This window comes from Lepidochelys kempii, chromosome 27, assembly GCF_965140265.1.
Source record: "Lepidochelys kempii isolate rLepKem1 chromosome 27, rLepKem1.hap2, whole genome shotgun sequence".
In the NCBI taxonomy this organism is placed as follows: Eukaryota; Metazoa; Chordata; order Testudines; family Cheloniidae; genus Lepidochelys; species Lepidochelys kempii.
Genome location: NC_133282.1, coordinates 16763388 through 16780177, shown reverse-complemented (window position 1 = coordinate 16780177; position 16790 = coordinate 16763388). Strand labels below are relative to the sequence as shown.

Below are 16790 nucleotides of genomic sequence, written 5' to 3'. Positions count from 1 at the left end.
AGACTAACTCGCGCAGAGGTGCTGGCCTGGCAGGTTGGCACCAGGGTCGTCCCCATGGCGACACAGGCCTGGGCTGTGCCCTCAGGGAAGGGACCCGATGGCTGATGGGGCCATGCCCCCGCAACCATCACCCTCAGATTCCTGCCTCTCTGGGCTGGGGTCTTCCACCCTGCCCCCAGCCCACCCCACACCGGCTAGGATGGGATGGGGGGGGATTTCAAACACAGCAACTGCATGGTACCTTCCCCCCACACACATCGCGTGAGGCTGGGCTCAGGTAATTTGAATAAACTGCTAAATTAACACACAGGGCTCCCCCAGGCCTAATTTATGGGGCTCCCAACACCCCCCGCAAAGACACAAGCGCCTGAACCCCAAAGGTGACACCCCTCCCCCACCGCTTCCCAAAATCACCCCACTTAGCAGGGGTCCCCCATAATCACAGCCATGGGCATGTGGGGAAGGGAAACTGAGGCACAGAGCCGGGAAATAATTGGCCCACGGTCACCCAACAGGTCAGTGGCAGAGACGGGAATAGAACCCAGGTGTCCTGGCTCCCCGGCCAACGCCCTACCCTCTAGACCAGGCTGCCCTGTGTATTGGGGCATGGCCCAGGGTCCAGCCCCAAAGTGCAGTCACAGCCCAGCTGGTGAGGGGACATGGTGGGACGGGGCTGGGGCTTCCAGCTGGGCCCTGTCCAGGGGCCAGCCCAGCCCCCCACAGGGTGCCCAGCGCTCCTTGGGATGAGCAGAGGGACTCAGCCAAGGACGAAGCCATCTCGAGGCAGCCCCCACCCCCCGCAACAAGGAGGGGAGGGGGGCAAACGACCTGAACCCACACTTTAAACAGAGGGAAAATGTCAAGTGATTTTGCTAAGAGCCATCTAATGATTGGGGGGGGGGGTGTCATTTGGAGAGAGACTACATATCCCAGCATGCAGCACTCCTGCCCCCCCCTGCATCCTGGCCCAGGGCACGCTGGGAGATGTAGTCTCTGCAGCCAGTCATGCGCGTGGCTTTGCTGGGAGCACGGGTGGACGTGCTGCCATAAGGAGTCCACTATGCACCCCCGCCCCGGAGCTGGCAGGGCCCCCCAAGGGGCAGCAGCGCTGAGCACAGAGCTCCGCAGCACCTGTGGACCGTGCCAGGGCACTGATGGCATCCAGGGTCTGGGCAATGGAGGGCTGCCCCCTAAGCTAGACAGGCTGGGGATAACCCCCAGTGCCTGGAGGTCCCCCAGTGGGCATTTAAACCTGCCCCCCCACACACACACACCCCCCACGGCTGCCGCAGCGGGTCTGGCCAGCAGGCTGCCCCATGAAGCCGGATGGATGCGTGGGGCCTGAGGACCACAACAGCTCCTCGAACCAGGGCCCGAGCTCCACCCGAGGGACCAGGCTGCCCCAGAGCCAGGGTGGGAGGGGATGGGGCTACAGAGGTGAGTGCCCCCCCCCCCACAGCACGCGGGTTGCCCAGGACCCACCCATGCTCCCCCGCCGCCAGGACCGGGGTTTTGGCTCGAACGCTGCTGAATGTGGCAGACCTGGGCCAGCGGGGGCGATGGGGCCTGGTGCAGAGCGGGCGAGGCGGCTGGGATCACCGAGCAGTTAGAGGGCTTCAGCTGAGCCACCAGCCCAGACAAAGGTCAGGGAACATTTCTAGGTGGCTGTCGGGAGAGCCCCCCACAGCCCCCCTGCCAGGGTACGGGACTGGGGGCCAGTGGGGGAGGTCATGCCCCAGCTCTGCCACCCCCCATGAGGCCTCAGACACGTCTCCTCCCTGCCTTGTGCCTCAGTTTCCCCACCAGGGAGCTGTAAATGTCCCATCCCCCTGCCAGGCAGGGCAAGGTGCTCGCATCCCCTCCCGGGACATCCTGGTGGCCACAGGCCAGTTTCGCCCCCACCCAGCGCCCACGCTGACGGCCCCACCCCTTCCCTTCCCCAAAACCCACAATACCGCAAGCTCTTGTGGCAACCGGATTGGGGGGAGGGTGGGGGGAAGAGACTCCCTCCAGGTGGTCAGCAGTGAGCCCCAGGCCCAGGTCTCGGGAAAGGCGGCTCTTGGCTGGGCATTGCTGCGATGGGTGTCCTCCCAGCTCTGGCCAACACAGGCTCGGTTCCCCTTTTCTGGGGGCCCTTACGAAACTGCACAAACCAGGTCACAGGAACCTGCCAACGCCCTGGCCTGGGAGCGGCCTGGGCAGGAGGTTCTCAGAGCAGCGGGGCCCGGGTGGGAGATGCTGGGGGCCTTGGACACTCGCAGTGCCCTGACCCCTGCAGCCCTGCCAAGTCCCCTTGCCCCCTACAGCATGACACCCCCTTCCTGCCCCCCTCACCGCAGCCCCCTGGATTTTCCTGAGCTGGGCCAGCCCCACTGGCCGTATCCTCGGAGCCCTGGGGCAACCGGCACGAAGGTCTCATGCAGGCCGGTGGGCTCAGCTCGACTATCCCCTCTGCCAGGGGGCTGGTCACAGCCACCAGGACCACACGCTCCAGCCAGGTACCAAGGGGCAGGGACCCAGGAAGCTGGCAGGGCACGGGCCCCCTGGCTCCGCTCCTTCACAGCCAGAGCAGGGGGCGGGGGCCAGGACTTCTGGGTTCTATTCCTAGCTCTGCCACCTACTGCCCGTGTGACCTTGGGCAAGTCCCTGCCCCTCTCTGTGCCTCAGTTTCCCCCCCAGAGGTGGAGGAGAGTGCCGGGGGGGCAGGGGCTCTGGGAGCTGTGGCAGGCCCCCAGGGACAGAAACTGGGTTGGATTTCTGCGCCTTTCCCACCCAGCCAGAGACAAACTGCTCACTTTGTGGCAGGGGTCAGCCCGGGATCCCTGGAGGCAGGTACCGGCCGGCCATTGTGTGTGTGTGGGGGGGGTTACGAGCCACTGCCGTCAGCCTCCCCTCCCCTGGGCCAGACCAGCATGCAGCCGGGGGGGCCCCCCTTCGGCCATGCCCGGGGCACTGGTGCGAGGCAGTGGGAAGTGATACGGCTGGAATCCGATTTCCTGCCCCGTCACTCAGCGCGGGGACAAAGCCCTACAACCCCCCAGGCCGGATCCACTGCTGGCAGCTCCCTCCGGCCCCAAAAGGTTCATGGAGACAACGGACCCTCCCCCTGACACACTGATCTCAATACACCATGGCTGAGCTGGGCAAAGAGCTTAGCTGGGGGGGGGGCCCTCGCTCTGTGTCCATGCAGCATCTGACACGATGTGGGGGCTGCAGCACCCAGCACAAAGGGGCCCCCCCATCAGCCTGGCCAGAGGGGTCTGAGCTGGGGGCTTTGATCTGAGCTGTGCCCAGCCCAGCAGGGCTGGCTTGGCCTGGTGCCAGGCTCCTGGGGCGGGAGAGGCTCGGGGGTCCCAGCTCTGAGTTGTCTGTCACCCGCCCAAGGACAGAACAAATCCAGAGGCCGCCAGGCCAGCTGCAGCACAGCTGGGCCGCGGGGGAACGACCACGCACCCGCCCGGAGCAGGAGCACAGGATGTCTCGGGTCATGTTAGGGCCTGTATGGGGGGGAGGGACACAGGACAGAGGGACGGCTACTTAACCCCAGCCCCCCTCCCTGCACCGGGCCCCCTGCTCCGGGGGACAGCAGCAGCTGGGCCACATGGGGTTGGCACAACGCCCCAGACCCAGGGGCTGCCCAGCTGCGGGCGCGAGGGAGAGGATTCAGGCCCAGGAATGGGAGGCCAGAGTCCTGGGTTCCCGCCCCCTGGAGAGTGCCACACATGGGCAGCGGGTACTCCACCTACAAAATAGTGTAGGTCCTACCTAAACGAGGATCCTCCCTCCCCACCAAACTTCCTTGGCAACCACGTGTTTCGTCACCTAGAGACAGGGCCTGTGACAACAGGCGCTGCCCAGACCCAGCCTGGAGCAGGGGCCCCCCATGGCGGCTGGCACTGCCCAGACATTGTGAGTCACCCCCTGACCCAAAGAGCTCACAGTGTAAATATACAAAGGATTGGAGAGGAAACCGAGGTATAGAGTGTGAAAGGGACTTGGCCAAGGCCACACGGCAGGTAGTGGCAGAGCCAGGGACAGAACCCAGGAGTCCTGACTCCCAGCCCCCGGCAAAACCACAAGAGACACACACAGGAAAGGGGCTTCACCCCTGCGCCTCATAAACTCCCGCCCGGCTGAATGTGGGGTGACGCGGAGGCAGCTGGCATCATCGATGGAGTTGCCCACTTACGCCGGTGCCATGGCTCAGCGCCAAGCCTGCACTGCCCACGGCCCCACCCACAGCCCCAGGTGATCTGTTTAAAGCGACTGCATGAAATATTCAGCCATCACTTTCAGCGGCACATTAAAAGTGCAGGGCTGGCAGGCGAGGGGGGGGGGGGGAAATGGGGCCACTGGTGATATGTTCAGAGAGCTTCCCTGCCCCATGGGCACTGCCAGCCAGGAGAGCCCCCAAGGGCCCCACACCTGGCCAGAGCCTCAGCCTCTGGAGGAGCGCAAGCAAGCAGCCCCCCTCGCCCCCAGCACCTTCCAACGGCTCCTGCGCCCACAAATTAACGCCCCGGCTCATGGCAAAGAGCCCCTGCCCCCCAGCACAGGGGGATGTCTGGGCGCACGCAGCGGCCAGCCAGACCCCACAACAGGAACATGACGAGCACCAGAGCAGGGCCCCCACGGGAGCTCCCCGCACCCCGAGGCTCTGCAGTCATAGCCCACAAAGCTCCCACGAGCAGGCTGGGCACTGGCCTGGGAGCGAAAAGAGGCAGCCGCACTCGAATTTGGACACAAGCCCCCGCCCCGGTCCCAGGCTCCCCCGTCCCCCCCGCGGCGGGTGTTTGTGATTATCCGGGGCCGGGTGATGAACGAGCCTGTCAGGGTAAATCGCAGCCGCAGCCGAGAGGCCGATTCGATTTGTCACTTTCCCTGAGCCGCAGCTCGGGGGCCAGGAGCCGCCGCGAGGGGCTGAACAAAGGGCCCATTAATAACCCGGCCAGGCCCGGGGCACCGGAATTTCGCCTCCATCCCCCACCCCGCTGAGCCACTTGGTCAACCCTCCCACCACCCCCGGAGAATGGGGGGAGGGGGCGTCTTTCGTTGCAGTTTGTTTTTAAATCGTATGAGGGGCCGTGGAAGAATCGGCCCCGATGGTGGAGAGACCTGGGGGTCAAAGCCAGGCCCCAGAGCAGAATGGGGGTGAGGGAACCCAGCCCAGGGGGAGGGGCACTTCCAGGGAAACAGCAGGGGTGTGAAAGAGGGAAGGGTCCTGTGGGTCGGGAGTGAGGGACGAGGGCAGAGCTGGGGAGGGGGAGCCCAGGGCTGGGCTAGCTGGGGGCTGCGGGTTGGGAGCAAGGGGAACCGGCAGAGCTGGGGAGGGGGAGGAAATAGGTCAGCTGATGGCTGAATCCCACTGGAGCAGGATCTGGCCAGCCAGTTCAGGCAGGGGGAGCCACGCGCTGTGCCCAGCCACCTCCCGCCCCAGGAGTGGGGGACAGTTTGCAGCCTGAGGAAGGAACTTCATACAGGGGAGTGGGGACCCCCCCTCCACGCCCCCATCCCAGTGCCACACGCTGATCGGGAAATTAAACTGGGGCCACGCAGGCAGGTCCCCGGGAGAGCGAATGCTGCTGCAGCTCCGGGCCCCAGCAGGCCTCCGTGGACCCCTCCCTTCCCCAGGGGGCTCTGCAGTGACTAAGCTGGGGCGCTGAAGCCCCCCCCAGAAAAAAGTGGGGCATGGGGGACAGAGACAAGCAGGCCTCCTTTGCAACTGCTCACACGATGGATGGGGAAACCGAGGCAGAGGTCTCCCATTCCATGGCAGAGTGGGGAATAGGACCCAGAAAGGGGGACTTGGCTGAGGGGGGAGGGGTGCAGACAGGAAGGGGACCTGTCAGACATCTGCCCCCCCACCCCCCATCAGGCCAGCAGCACCCCCCCCTTCCCAGCCAGGCCTAACGGGCTCACAGCAGGGCCACACTAATTGAAGCAAGATTCCCCCTAAGCAGAGCCAGCTGGGCGGCTGACGGGTGCGGGGCATAAACACAACAATTATCAACTCTCCGCGAGCGGCTCCAATTAACACCCCGCCCCGGCCGCAGGCAGGGAGCACCCACCAGCCTCGGCACGGCACAGCACTCACCCCCCCACCCCCCCTGAGGGGTCCCCAGCCATGCTGCACCCCCCGGGGCCAGTGTCAAGGGTCCCAGCCAGACTCCAGCCACCCAGGGCCTCGTCCTGGCTTCAGCACAGCCCTGCAGGCTGCCCACGCCGGGTGAGCCCACGGCCCAGCCTCCGGGAGGAACAAGCCGCAGCAACCACACTGTGGCTGCCCTTTGCCCCAGGGCAGTGCCCAACCCCCTGCAGACAGCCCAGTGCGCACCCCACAGCAAGGGCTGGGGGCCTGCAGGGTCCTCGATCGGCACGAAGCACCAGCTGCTCTGGCAGGGAAAACGCTCTGGCCAAGAGATGGGGTCAATATTAGGGGTGGGGTAGGGGGCAGATCCCTCCCAGGCCAGCCGATGGCTCTGTACCCCTCCACTCCCCCCCGGGGGAGCCCCCCAGCTCCCGGCACCACGGACAGGCCGTGAGAGCGTGAGCCACTGGGGGCTGCCCAGGGCTGCCCCCCCCTTGTCTGGGCCCTGGGGCTGAGCTCAGATCGCCCCCGGCATGGGGGCTGGGTGCGGCGGCCCCCCGGGCAGGGCAGCACTCAAGGTTTGTTCACCCTTCGGTTCCTGCCGCGAGGCTCTTCAACAACCCTCTCCAGGCGGGCACGGCCCGGAGCCGGATCACGAGGCACCGACATGCCGAGGGGTCCCAGTGCCACCGAGTCACCAGGCCGGGCACTGCCCATGCCTGGCACGGCACCAGTGCCCGGGCGGGGACCAACCGATCTAACTCAGTATTCCCGCCCCCCGGAGCCGACCCAGCCCTCCCCCCTTCCCCGCTCGGCCGCCCCCCCCCCCCCCGGAGCCGCCCCAGCCCTCCTCCCCGCCCCCACGGAGCCGACCCAGGCTAACGCCAGCCCCGGGACAGTGGCCCCCCACCCCCAGCTGGGCTTACCGGCGGGTCCGGGGCCTGTGGGGGAGGGAAGGGGTGCTGCCTTACAGATGGTGGGGGTGGGGTCTGTGCAGCCAGACACTCCCCCAGCCAGAGGTGCCGAGCCCCTAACTCCAGATGCCGGGCATGGCCCAGCGGGCACCGACTTTTTGCCCAGGCTCTGCTCTGACCAGCTGTGAGTTCCAGCCCCCCGAGCTCCCGGTCCCCCAACTCTGCTCCCTGAGGATCTGAGGCAGGGTCTGTCTCTGACCAGGCAGCGCCCGGTGCCAGCTGGCACCTCCTGGCACTGCCGCAGAGCCGTAGCTGGCTCGAGCTGGCAGCCCAGCCCAGGAGCTCACCTGCCCCAGCTGCTGGCAGAGCTGACGCCAGGATCCCCCTTAATTTCCCACCTCATTCCAAAGAGCAGCCTGGCACGCTGACCCCCAGCACCAGCTGCAGAGTCATCGTGCCAGGGTCCTTGCACAGGGGGGGCAGCGTACTTCAGAGCTCCGTGCCCTGAGAGCAGCCCCCCATGGGGTGCCCAGGGCCAGCACCCCACAGCATCCAGCCAGCGGGGGGACCCCGCAAGGACAGCCCCGGAGTGGCTGGCGCAGGTGGACACAGCCTGGCTGCAGGATGGGCTCTGTGCTCCTAGCCGGGCACCTGGCCCCCGGCTCCTCCCCAGACACAGCAGCTCGGCCCCAAGGCGCCCCCCCCTCCCCCCGCTTTCCTGCTGTGAGCCCCAATTGGCCAGCACGGACCTGACATCACAGCTAGGGTGAAGGGTCCCTTTAACCCTTTGAGCACTGGAAGGGAGTGAGGGAGGGCGAGGCCCTGGGCCCTACCCAGTCGTGGATGCCCCAGTCAAGGCCCTGTGGGCAGGCGCAGGGGGGAAGCATGTGCTGGGATGGGAAGGGGGTGGAGGGAGAGGGGGCTAGCTATAAACAGGCATGTCCCCAGCCGGGCAGCACTTCCTGGTGCTGAACACGATGATTTCCCCTCCCCTAAAAGGGGCCAGGACAAGGGGGCAGAGCGACCCAGAGACCCCCACCCCACCAAGTCTCCCCCTGGCCTTTCAGCCCAGCCTCACAAACCAGCACCCCACTCATTGGCAAATGGGGGAAACTGAGGCACAGAGAGGCGCAAGGAATGCGCCCGAGACACATGGCATGTGGCCAGCAGAACCAGGAGTCCTGGCTCCCAGCCCTCCTGCTCTAACCACTAGACTCCACTCCCCTCTTGGAGCTGGGAACAGAACCCAGGAGCCCTGGCTCCCAGTCCCCCTGCTCACAGATGACATCGCTCCGCCAGTGCCCCAAAATGCGCATCACGGCAGCTGCGCCCGGCGTTCCCCGGGGCGACAGAGGGCACGACCCGGGCACGGTACTCACTGGCTGGCGAGGGGGTGCTGTATCCACTCACAGGCAGCTGGTGCTGCATGCCCGCCAGCGTGCCCGGCGGCGAGAGGCCCCCAATCATGTGCGGGAAGAAGAAGGCGTAGTGGGGCACCGGGTACCCATTGAGGTGCCCGCCCCCCGGCGCGGGGCAGGAGCTGCTGTTGCTGGCCATGGCGTGGATGCACAGTCCTGGCAGAGTCACATGCAGGCAGCTCGCAGCACCACGGGCAGCTCCATGGGGCTGCCCCGGGAAACAGGGCCTTGCTGCCTCCCCGGGACGCAGCGCTCTGCGGGGCTAGGCCGGCGCCCACCGGGGCCCAGGAGCCAGGGCAGCCTCCCCACTCCTTCCACGAGGCCTCTGGGGCTGCAGGCAGATTCTGGCACCAGCGGGCAGGGTCCACGCCACGTGTGTGGCGTCCTCTTGGCGGCTCCTGGCCCACGTCGGCGCTGGAGCTGTAAGGGAAGCAGAGACAAACGGGGGCTGGTTAGCGAGGGGGCAAGGGCAAGGGCTGAGGTGCTGCAGGAACCCAGCCTGATACACGGCCACAGGACACCTGGGTTCCAGCCCTGGCTCCCAGGCAAACCCCTCCCCCTTCTCTGTGCCTCAGTTTCCCTGCTGCAGACACGGATGTGAAGCACCATGTGAATGAAAACTATCAGTATCCCAGGACAGAGATCACAGGTGCCCCAGGCCTGGCCCGGGCAAAGGAACAGGGATACCAGGGGGAGGGATCTGGGGCGACAAAACGGGGGTGCTGGGGCCAGGAGGGCTCCTGGGCGACAGAACCGGGGCGCAGGGGGTTAAGAACGAGACAGAACCCCCACCCCTCCAGCCAGGTCAGCACCCAGAGGCCAGGCTGCCCCAGCCAGCACTGAACAGGAGCATGGGGGGAGGGGGTGGAACCAGGACACCTGGGTCCCACCCCCAGGTCTGCTGCTGGCTGCCAGCCTTGGCCCTCCCCAGCCTCCAGAGCCCTTTGGTCCCAGCGCTAAGGGACAAAGGCCCAGCGCAGGCGGCAGGGCCCGGGCCCCTCTTCCAGGTGCCCCCGACCCCCAGGCTCCCTCCTCTCCCAGCACCTCTCGACCGTGACCCGCAGCCCCGCCCCCGGCTCTGACCCACAGCCTCGCTGGTGGGCACAGGGTGGGCACAGGATGGCAGCGGGTTGGCAGCTGCGCTCAGCCCCGCCTGGCACGATGGGCTCTGCCCACCAAGCGCACACAGGCGCATCCTGTCCAGGCCCTGGGGACTCGGCTGCAGCCGCCCAAGCGCAGGGGGCTGGGCAGGGGCCGTTTCTATTTTCTGGTGCCAAGTGCTGCCGGACAATGCGTCAGGCTCAGCCAGAGCCGGACCCCTCAGCGCGGCTCCGGCCTCCTGGGCTCCAGCCAGCCATTCCCCGCCCGCAGCCCTGCCAAGGATTCCTCCTCCGCCCCCCGGAGCCGCCCCAGCGCGAGTCGCCCAGCACATCAGCGACTGAACCCAGGAGTCCTGGATCCCAGGCCGCCGCCCCTCTTTCCCCCACAGCAGAGAGCCGACCCCTGGGCCAGCCCTGGCTCCCCACTGTGACCACTGGGCCACGCTCCCTTGAGAGCCAGGCGAGGGGCAGAGCCGTGGGCTGGGGGAGGGGAGCCCACAGCTGGGGCCGGGGGGGGGGGGGCACCCACTCTGTCCCCTGCTGGAGCTGGCCGGGGCGGGGCCGGAGCCGGAGCCTTTTCCTCCAATCCCACGGCAGGGCCTGGCTGGGACCCGCCGCTTCCTAGAATCCAGAGCTGGGTGCCAGGAGCCACGGCCAAGTCCCAGCCAGCCCCGGAGTCCCCCAGCCCAGGCCCCACCGGCTCTGCCCCCGAGGCACTGGGCTCAGGGCATGGCAGGAGGGCACCCCTGCACCAAGGGGCACGTGCCCCCCAGAGCCCTGTCCCCGGCCCACCCCATGCGCCATTGGGCCAGCTGCCAGGGGGACGTTCAAAGGGGTGGGAAGGCAGGGCCCAGCGGTGACCCAGGAGGGCCCCACCCTGACCTGCCTGGCACAGGAGCTGCTGAGAGGGTACCCCATGGCGCTGCCCCGAGTGCGAGACCTGGGGGGAAGGGGGCAGGAAGGAACCCAAGTAGAGCCAGGAACAGAACCCAGGAGTCCTGGCTCCCAGCCCGGTGTCCTAGCCCTGGGCCAGACTGCCAGGGGCAACACAGCCCTTCCCAGCGAGTTCGAGACCCATTAGCCCCAGGACACCTGCTGGCACCTGTGTGTGGCTGCCTGGCCAGGGAGAGCCCGGGGCCACACCAGACCAACGGGGCACCGCCCTGCCGTGCCCGTCGCTGCTTTGCCTGCACCTTCCCGGGGCGCCCCAGCGCAGATGCAGGCTGGATGGTGTTCTGCACTGGCAGAAGGGACTGTCACCCCCGGATGTGACACACGCCCTGCGGGCACGCGCCACACAGCAGGAAGGCAGCCCCATGTGACAGGGCGGGCCTGGCACAGGGGCGAGCCGGAGGGGGCACCGAGCCAGGCCTGCGCCCGGGACGGCAGCTGCGAATCCTGGAGGCTCTTCTGCTGCGGGAGAAGCCCTGACCGCACACTTCCCGTCACGCCTGCGACCGCAGCTTCCCCTTCAGTGCTCTCGATTCCTGGCCGGGGCAGAGCCAGGGCGGCTCGTGGCCGGGCTGGGCGCCCTGGTGCACTCCGGGAAAGGAGGCACTTAGCCTGACGCCCCCTCCCGACCAGCTGTTTATGGGGCCGTTGATATGGCAGCCACCCCCGCCCCCCGGGATGGAGGGACAGCAGTGCAGGAAGTGCCCCGACAATCTGAGGTGTGGTCACAGCCTGTGGCTTCCTCTCTCCTCTCGGCTATGCCAGCCTCATGCGCACGGGCAGGTGCTGCCCAGCCAGGGGCACGGGCAGGACAGGGGAGCCCAAGGCTGGCAGAGCAGGGGGCTGCAGGTCGGGCCTGAGGGGCTCCCCCCCGCCCCGACTGGGGCAAACCACAGCAGCTGAGACCCCTCCAGTCCCGGGGGCTGTTGCACCCGGAGCCTCACGCCAGGTGGGGAGGGGGGGCAGCACCCCGAGCAGCCTCCAGGCTCTGAGTCACCTGCACATTTGTTACATCCGATGGGGATGAATCACGCCCCCGGCCCCCGGGCAGGAGGGGGCCCAGGCAGCTGCTAAAGCGGCCCCCGCGAGACCCACCCTGGTGGCATTGCCGGGGCAGGGATCCAGCTGCCTGTGCCCAGAGCTGCCGCCCCCACCCCCACCTGTTAAATCCAACCGGGTCAGGAGCCCCTCCCCCCCACACTCCTGCCCTCAGGAAACAGGGCTGGGGGCCAGCTGAGGCCCCCACCCCAGCCATCAACCAGCAGCTGGCACACAGAGACACCCGCCGACAGCACCCAAAGACAGAGGGTGAAAATCCTGCAGCAGGCTGGCACCCCGGGGCAGCGCCCGCTGGAGGGGCAAGGCGGAGGTACGATCTGCCAGAGCGACCGGGGGTGGGGGGCAGGGCTGCTCCCCTCCCACACGGGCTCCAGCAGGCCCAGAGCCAGCCTGGCAAGGCTCCCCAGCCCCCGCGCCCCACCCACCCAGCACAGATCCTGCCCCCGCCTCCTGAGGCTGAAGCTGCAAAATGAAATTCCACCTGTCCCCGGCTCCAGTTACTGCCAGGAATGTGCCCCCCCCTCCAGCGGCCCCCCCCAGCGCCCCATTCTTCTCCAGCGACAGGTGCTGCCCCCGCCAGCAGCTACAGCCACTGCTCTGGCCCAAGGCAGAGGAACCGTGTGGGGCCCAGCCAGAGCTCCCAGCCTCGGCTGGGCCGGCAGGGGGCTGCGCTTCAGGAGTGAGGGGCACCGGAGAGCTGAGGGGGCCCAGGGCTGGGCTAGCAGAGGGCTGCAGGCTGGGGGGCGGGAGAGGGGAGCAGCCCTGCAGCTGCCCCTTCTCGCCTGGCCCTTGGAATCACTTGTCCGGGCTCCGAATCTGTGGTTTTAAATCGGAGAGTTACTGACCCCCCCCCGCTAAGCCCTACCCAAGGCCCCTTCTCAGGGGACACTGGGCTGGGGGGCAGCTCGGTGCAGCGTCACCCCGGCTGGGTTTGCTGCCCACACAAGCCCAGCGCCCCCAATCTCCCCCAGACGAGGGTCGGGGCTGGGCCGTGTGGACGGTTCCCTGCAAGGCTGGGGCCTGAGGGACGCAGGATCCCGACCTCTGGGGCCAGGGCCCTCCAGGTCATACCAGAATACGACAAATACCAAAGACTCCGAAACTGGGGGGGGGGGCCCTACCCCATGTCCCGGCTTGGGCTGCTGCTGCATTTCCCATGGGGGCCCCGGGCTGGGGTCTCCGCAGCCTGGCGCAACGGGCCGGGGGGGGGAAACCACCATTCGCACCCAGCTTGAGGGAGGAGCAAACAGCAGCTCTGCACCCCAGGCACAAGGCAGACCCTGCTTTGCCCCGTCCCTCAGCCTGCGGCCCCCCCAGCACACCAGGCCCGGCTCCCGCTCGATGACTGGGTCAGGGACCCACGGCCCCTGGAGAGGGCAGGACTCCTGGGTTCCCTTCCCAGCTCTGCCAGCCATCTCCTCCCACGGCCGAGCATGCCCATACTCACCCAGCTGGCATCGCCGCAGCACGCGACGGCCAGACGCGACCCACCACGCCTTTGGTCAGACAGGGAGGGCGAGGCAGAGCTGGGAACTGCCCCCCTGCCCCATCTCCCAAGTCCCTGCCCAGCCTTCCCCTCGCAGGGACCCTAGGCTGGCAGAGGGCAAGCGACAGCCCGGCAAGCTAGCATCCATCCATCAGCTGCAGCATGGGGGGCCAGCAGGCCAAGCCCCGCAGCACAGACACCGGACACGCTGCCCTGGTCCCATGCCAGCCCTGCTCATTCAGCGAGCTGGGCAGGAGCCCCAATGCAAAGTGGGGGGACAAGGGTCTCCAGCCAAGCTGGGGGGTGGGATTCTCAGCGCCAGCGATCTGGATGCAGCCCCCGCGCTCCCCACCCCCGCTGGACCCCAGCCCCACAGCAGTGGCTAACGTAGATCCAGGGACGCCCCGGGGCGGAAAAGGAGAAACAGAGCAAACAAACCCAGCTGCCAATCAGCTCCTGTGGCTGGCGGAGCCTGCCCGGGCACTGCCCACGGGGTCCTGGGAGCTCCCAACCTGGGGCCCATTGCGCCAGGCCTTGCACAGGGCGCGAGTGCCCCTGGGCCAGAGAGCTCACCAGCCAGGCGGGGCCATGATCCCCATTGCAAACGGGGGGGGACGGGGACACTGAGGCACAGAGCAATTCAGTGACTTGCCCAAGGTGACACAGCAAGCCTGCAGCAAAGCCTGGGGCTCCCCCGCCCCAGCCCAGCTCCATGCAAGGGGTTAAAACACTTTTATTTATTCTCCCGCCCCCACACTAAGCCACCTCCTGCGGCGGGGAGAGATTAACCCATTTTCTTTAATCAGCACATTTGTCATCTCGATGTGTTCACACCCGGAGGCAGGCGCAGTGGCCGGCAGCGTCATTACTTCAGCCCCAATCCTGGGGCGGCCGCACCTCCTGCCAGGGCAACTCCAGCTGGCACAACCCCACCTGCTCCATGGGGGGGGGGGGGAGACCATGCCCATGGCTGCTGCTAGCCAGCCCCCCAGCCCACAAGGGGGAAAGGTCTAGGCAGAGCCCCTGGACGAACCCGGCCTGGGCTCTGCTCCAGAGGGGATCACAGGCAGCCCTGGGGACATGGCCCCCCCTGCTCCATCCGGGCAGAGAGTCACAGGAGGGGGAACCCAGCCCAGCACAGGGTCAGCAGGGCAGGGAGCGTCCCCGGGCACGGCCTGGCATCAAAACGCCCGGCACCTCCACTCAACCCCCACAACACGGGGCCACTGTCAGCCCCGTTCTACAGGTAAATTAAGGCATATGGTGGCACCCCCCTGCTCTACCCACTAGTCACCACTCCCCTCCCAGAGCCGGCAGAGAACCCAGGAGTCCTGGCTCCCCACCTGCCCTTGCCCAGGGCTGGCCGTCAGGCCGGGGAGAGGTCGGGGGCCAGGCCAAGGCAGGGAGCAGGGGGAAGTGAAATAGCTGGTTATAAATAGAGTGGAGCCAAGCCAGCACAGGGTCTGGAGACACCAGCGGTGCAGCCCGGGGGAAGGCAGTGCCAGACAGCTCCAGCCGGGCCCTTTCCAATGCCGGGGACACTGGCCAGTCCCGACCTGAACGCCGGCTGCCCGGCCAGCTGACGGCTCCGGGCAGGGCTAAGCCACAGCGGCCGGCTTCCCGAGTGTGGCTGAGCTGGACGGTATGACGGGGACGGGGCGCTGAGCCCTGGTGTTATGCCCGCGGAGAGCGCCCCCAGCCAAACCTGAGAGCGGGGCGGGCAGAGGAGGAGCAGACGGAGGGTCCAGACCCTCAGGGGACAGACATGCGCCGCTGCTGGGCCCTAGAGCAACGGGACACCCATCAAACCAAAAGGCAGCTCAACCCTCAGTTACCCCGTGGAACTCCCCGCTGCTAGAACCTGACGGGACTGGGGAGGCCTGGCCCTGCAGAAGGCGGCAGCGGATCCCAGGAACCCACCTCCCCCATGACAGCCAGAGCCAGCTCCAGTCCAGTAGGATATGGGGTGGCACTTCCCACAGGCAGGGCAAGCCAGCGGCTGCCAGATGGGATGCCGGGCTAGAGGGGGCCCTGGTGGATGACGTCCATTCTCACCTCCACCAATGAGGTGCTGGGGCTCCCTGCTGCCCCGCAGACCCCCCCCCCATAGCACGGGGAGGAGCCGTTCCTATGGCGTGGAGCAGGCATGCGGCAGAGGGGCGCAAACCCCTGGCTTAAAGCCAGTCTTCTGGGGGGGGGGGAGAAGAGAGGCAGCGAGGGGGGCGGGGGGCAGCTTAACAGCCTTATCTCGGAAATCCTCTCAGAGCAGATCGAGGGATTACCGGAGCCAGGTGTGAACCAAGCTGCGGCCAGTGCTGGGTGGGGACCGGGCACCCCCAAAGAGAGCCCCTCTCCCCCGGCCCAGCCAGCGGAGTCAGAGCTCCACCTCCTCAAAGACATGGGGGATACCCGGCCACAGAGCTGGGGGGTGGGGAGGAGAGAAACACTCAGCAGTCCCTTTCCCCAGTGTCCTGCCAGAACAGAGACCCCAATGCCTCCCCGGGAGGGCAGAGGGGACAGGGTGAAAATTGGCTGCCTAGACCCCCACCCCATGGCAATCTACTGAGGCTCCGACCCCAACCCCGGGCCAGTGCTACCTGTCCACCAGAGGGGCACGTGGGGGTCACTTCACTGCATCCTCAGCCCGGCAAGAGACGCTTGGACTCTGTTCCAGCCACCTGGGGCTGGGCCCCCCACCTGCACGCAGCCCCGCCGGTGCCCCTCACTCCCAACCCGCAGCCCCCGGCTGTCCCAGCCCCATGGAGTGCTGGGGTGGGTGCGTGTTGGAGGAGGGACAAGGCAGGCAGGAGGGTCCCGGCTGGTTCCCCCGGCAGTTCAGCACCTTCCCCCAAGGCCCCTGCTTGGAGCGTGGCCAGGCACCCGCAGCCCAGACTCATGACTCCACACGCTCGTCTGTAGTGTCGGGACTGGCACTGGGCAGGCACCAGGCCCACCCTCGCCACCGCTGCCCCGGCCCACGGGGCTACCCCAGGCAATGGATTTGGGGCAGGGCTGGCACAGAGCCCAGGGGGGCTGGGAAAAGCAGGGTCTTCTCTCCAGCCCCCATCCCGCCCAAAACAAACTGCATTTATATCCCACTGGGAGCACTTCTCTTCCCATCCCCTCCCAGAATGCAGCCACTTCTGGGGCAGAGCACAGTGCCAGCAGCACATGGACATACCCCCCTGCATACAGAGGAAGCAGGCCAGACAGCCATCGGTCCAGCTGCCCCTCCAAGGGCAGGAAGGGCTGCTGCCGGGAGTGACAGCCCCCTCCCTGGCAGGGGGAGCCCCCATGAGAGCCCCGAGTCAGGAATGGGGCACGGTGCCATTCCCAGCTCCAGGCTCACCCTGCAGGGGAGGGTCCTGCCAGGCAGCCGCTGGGTGGGAGCCAGGGACAGACGATGAACAGAACACGGACTACGGGGACTAATGCCACACTTGAGTCTGCAGACAGCCTGAGCCAATCGCTCCAGGGCTCACGCCCCTCTTCATCCCAGCTGGTGGTTGACTCTGAAACCTAACGACAACCCTGATGTTGACAATAACGACGTCACTGCTGATCACTTTGGCAAGACATATTCAGTCAATCCCAGTGTGTCCAGCCCCCTTCCTCTTTGGCCAGGAGCATCCACACAAAGACCACAACAACGATTTATTATCTGGGCCGCGGCTATCACAGACCCCGTTGTGCTACGAGCCAAGATCCGCAGCTCACTAGCACCTGGGCATTCAGGGGTCACGGAAAATAAATGAAGAGAAAGAGCAGAGGGGC

At 67.0% G+C, this 16790-nt stretch overlaps 1 protein-coding gene across 3 annotated transcripts in view; it reads right to left on the bottom strand.

Annotated features, from left to right (window-relative positions):
- Window positions 1-16790, bottom strand: part of RARA (retinoic acid receptor alpha) — a 65024-nt gene that overhangs the window by 31395 nt on the left and 16839 nt on the right. For 2 of the 3 annotated variants that reach the window (XM_073325661.1, XM_073325659.1), the window contains exon 2: window positions 8382-8840. In XM_073325661.1, the coding sequence (XP_073181762.1) occupies window positions 8382-8559 (178 nt within the window). In that variant the 5' untranslated portion in view covers window positions 8560-8840. Of the gene's footprint in view, window positions 1-1955; window positions 2074-8381; window positions 8841-16790 lie in introns of those variants that run through there. The other variant, XM_073325663.1, reaches the window with a different exon arrangement.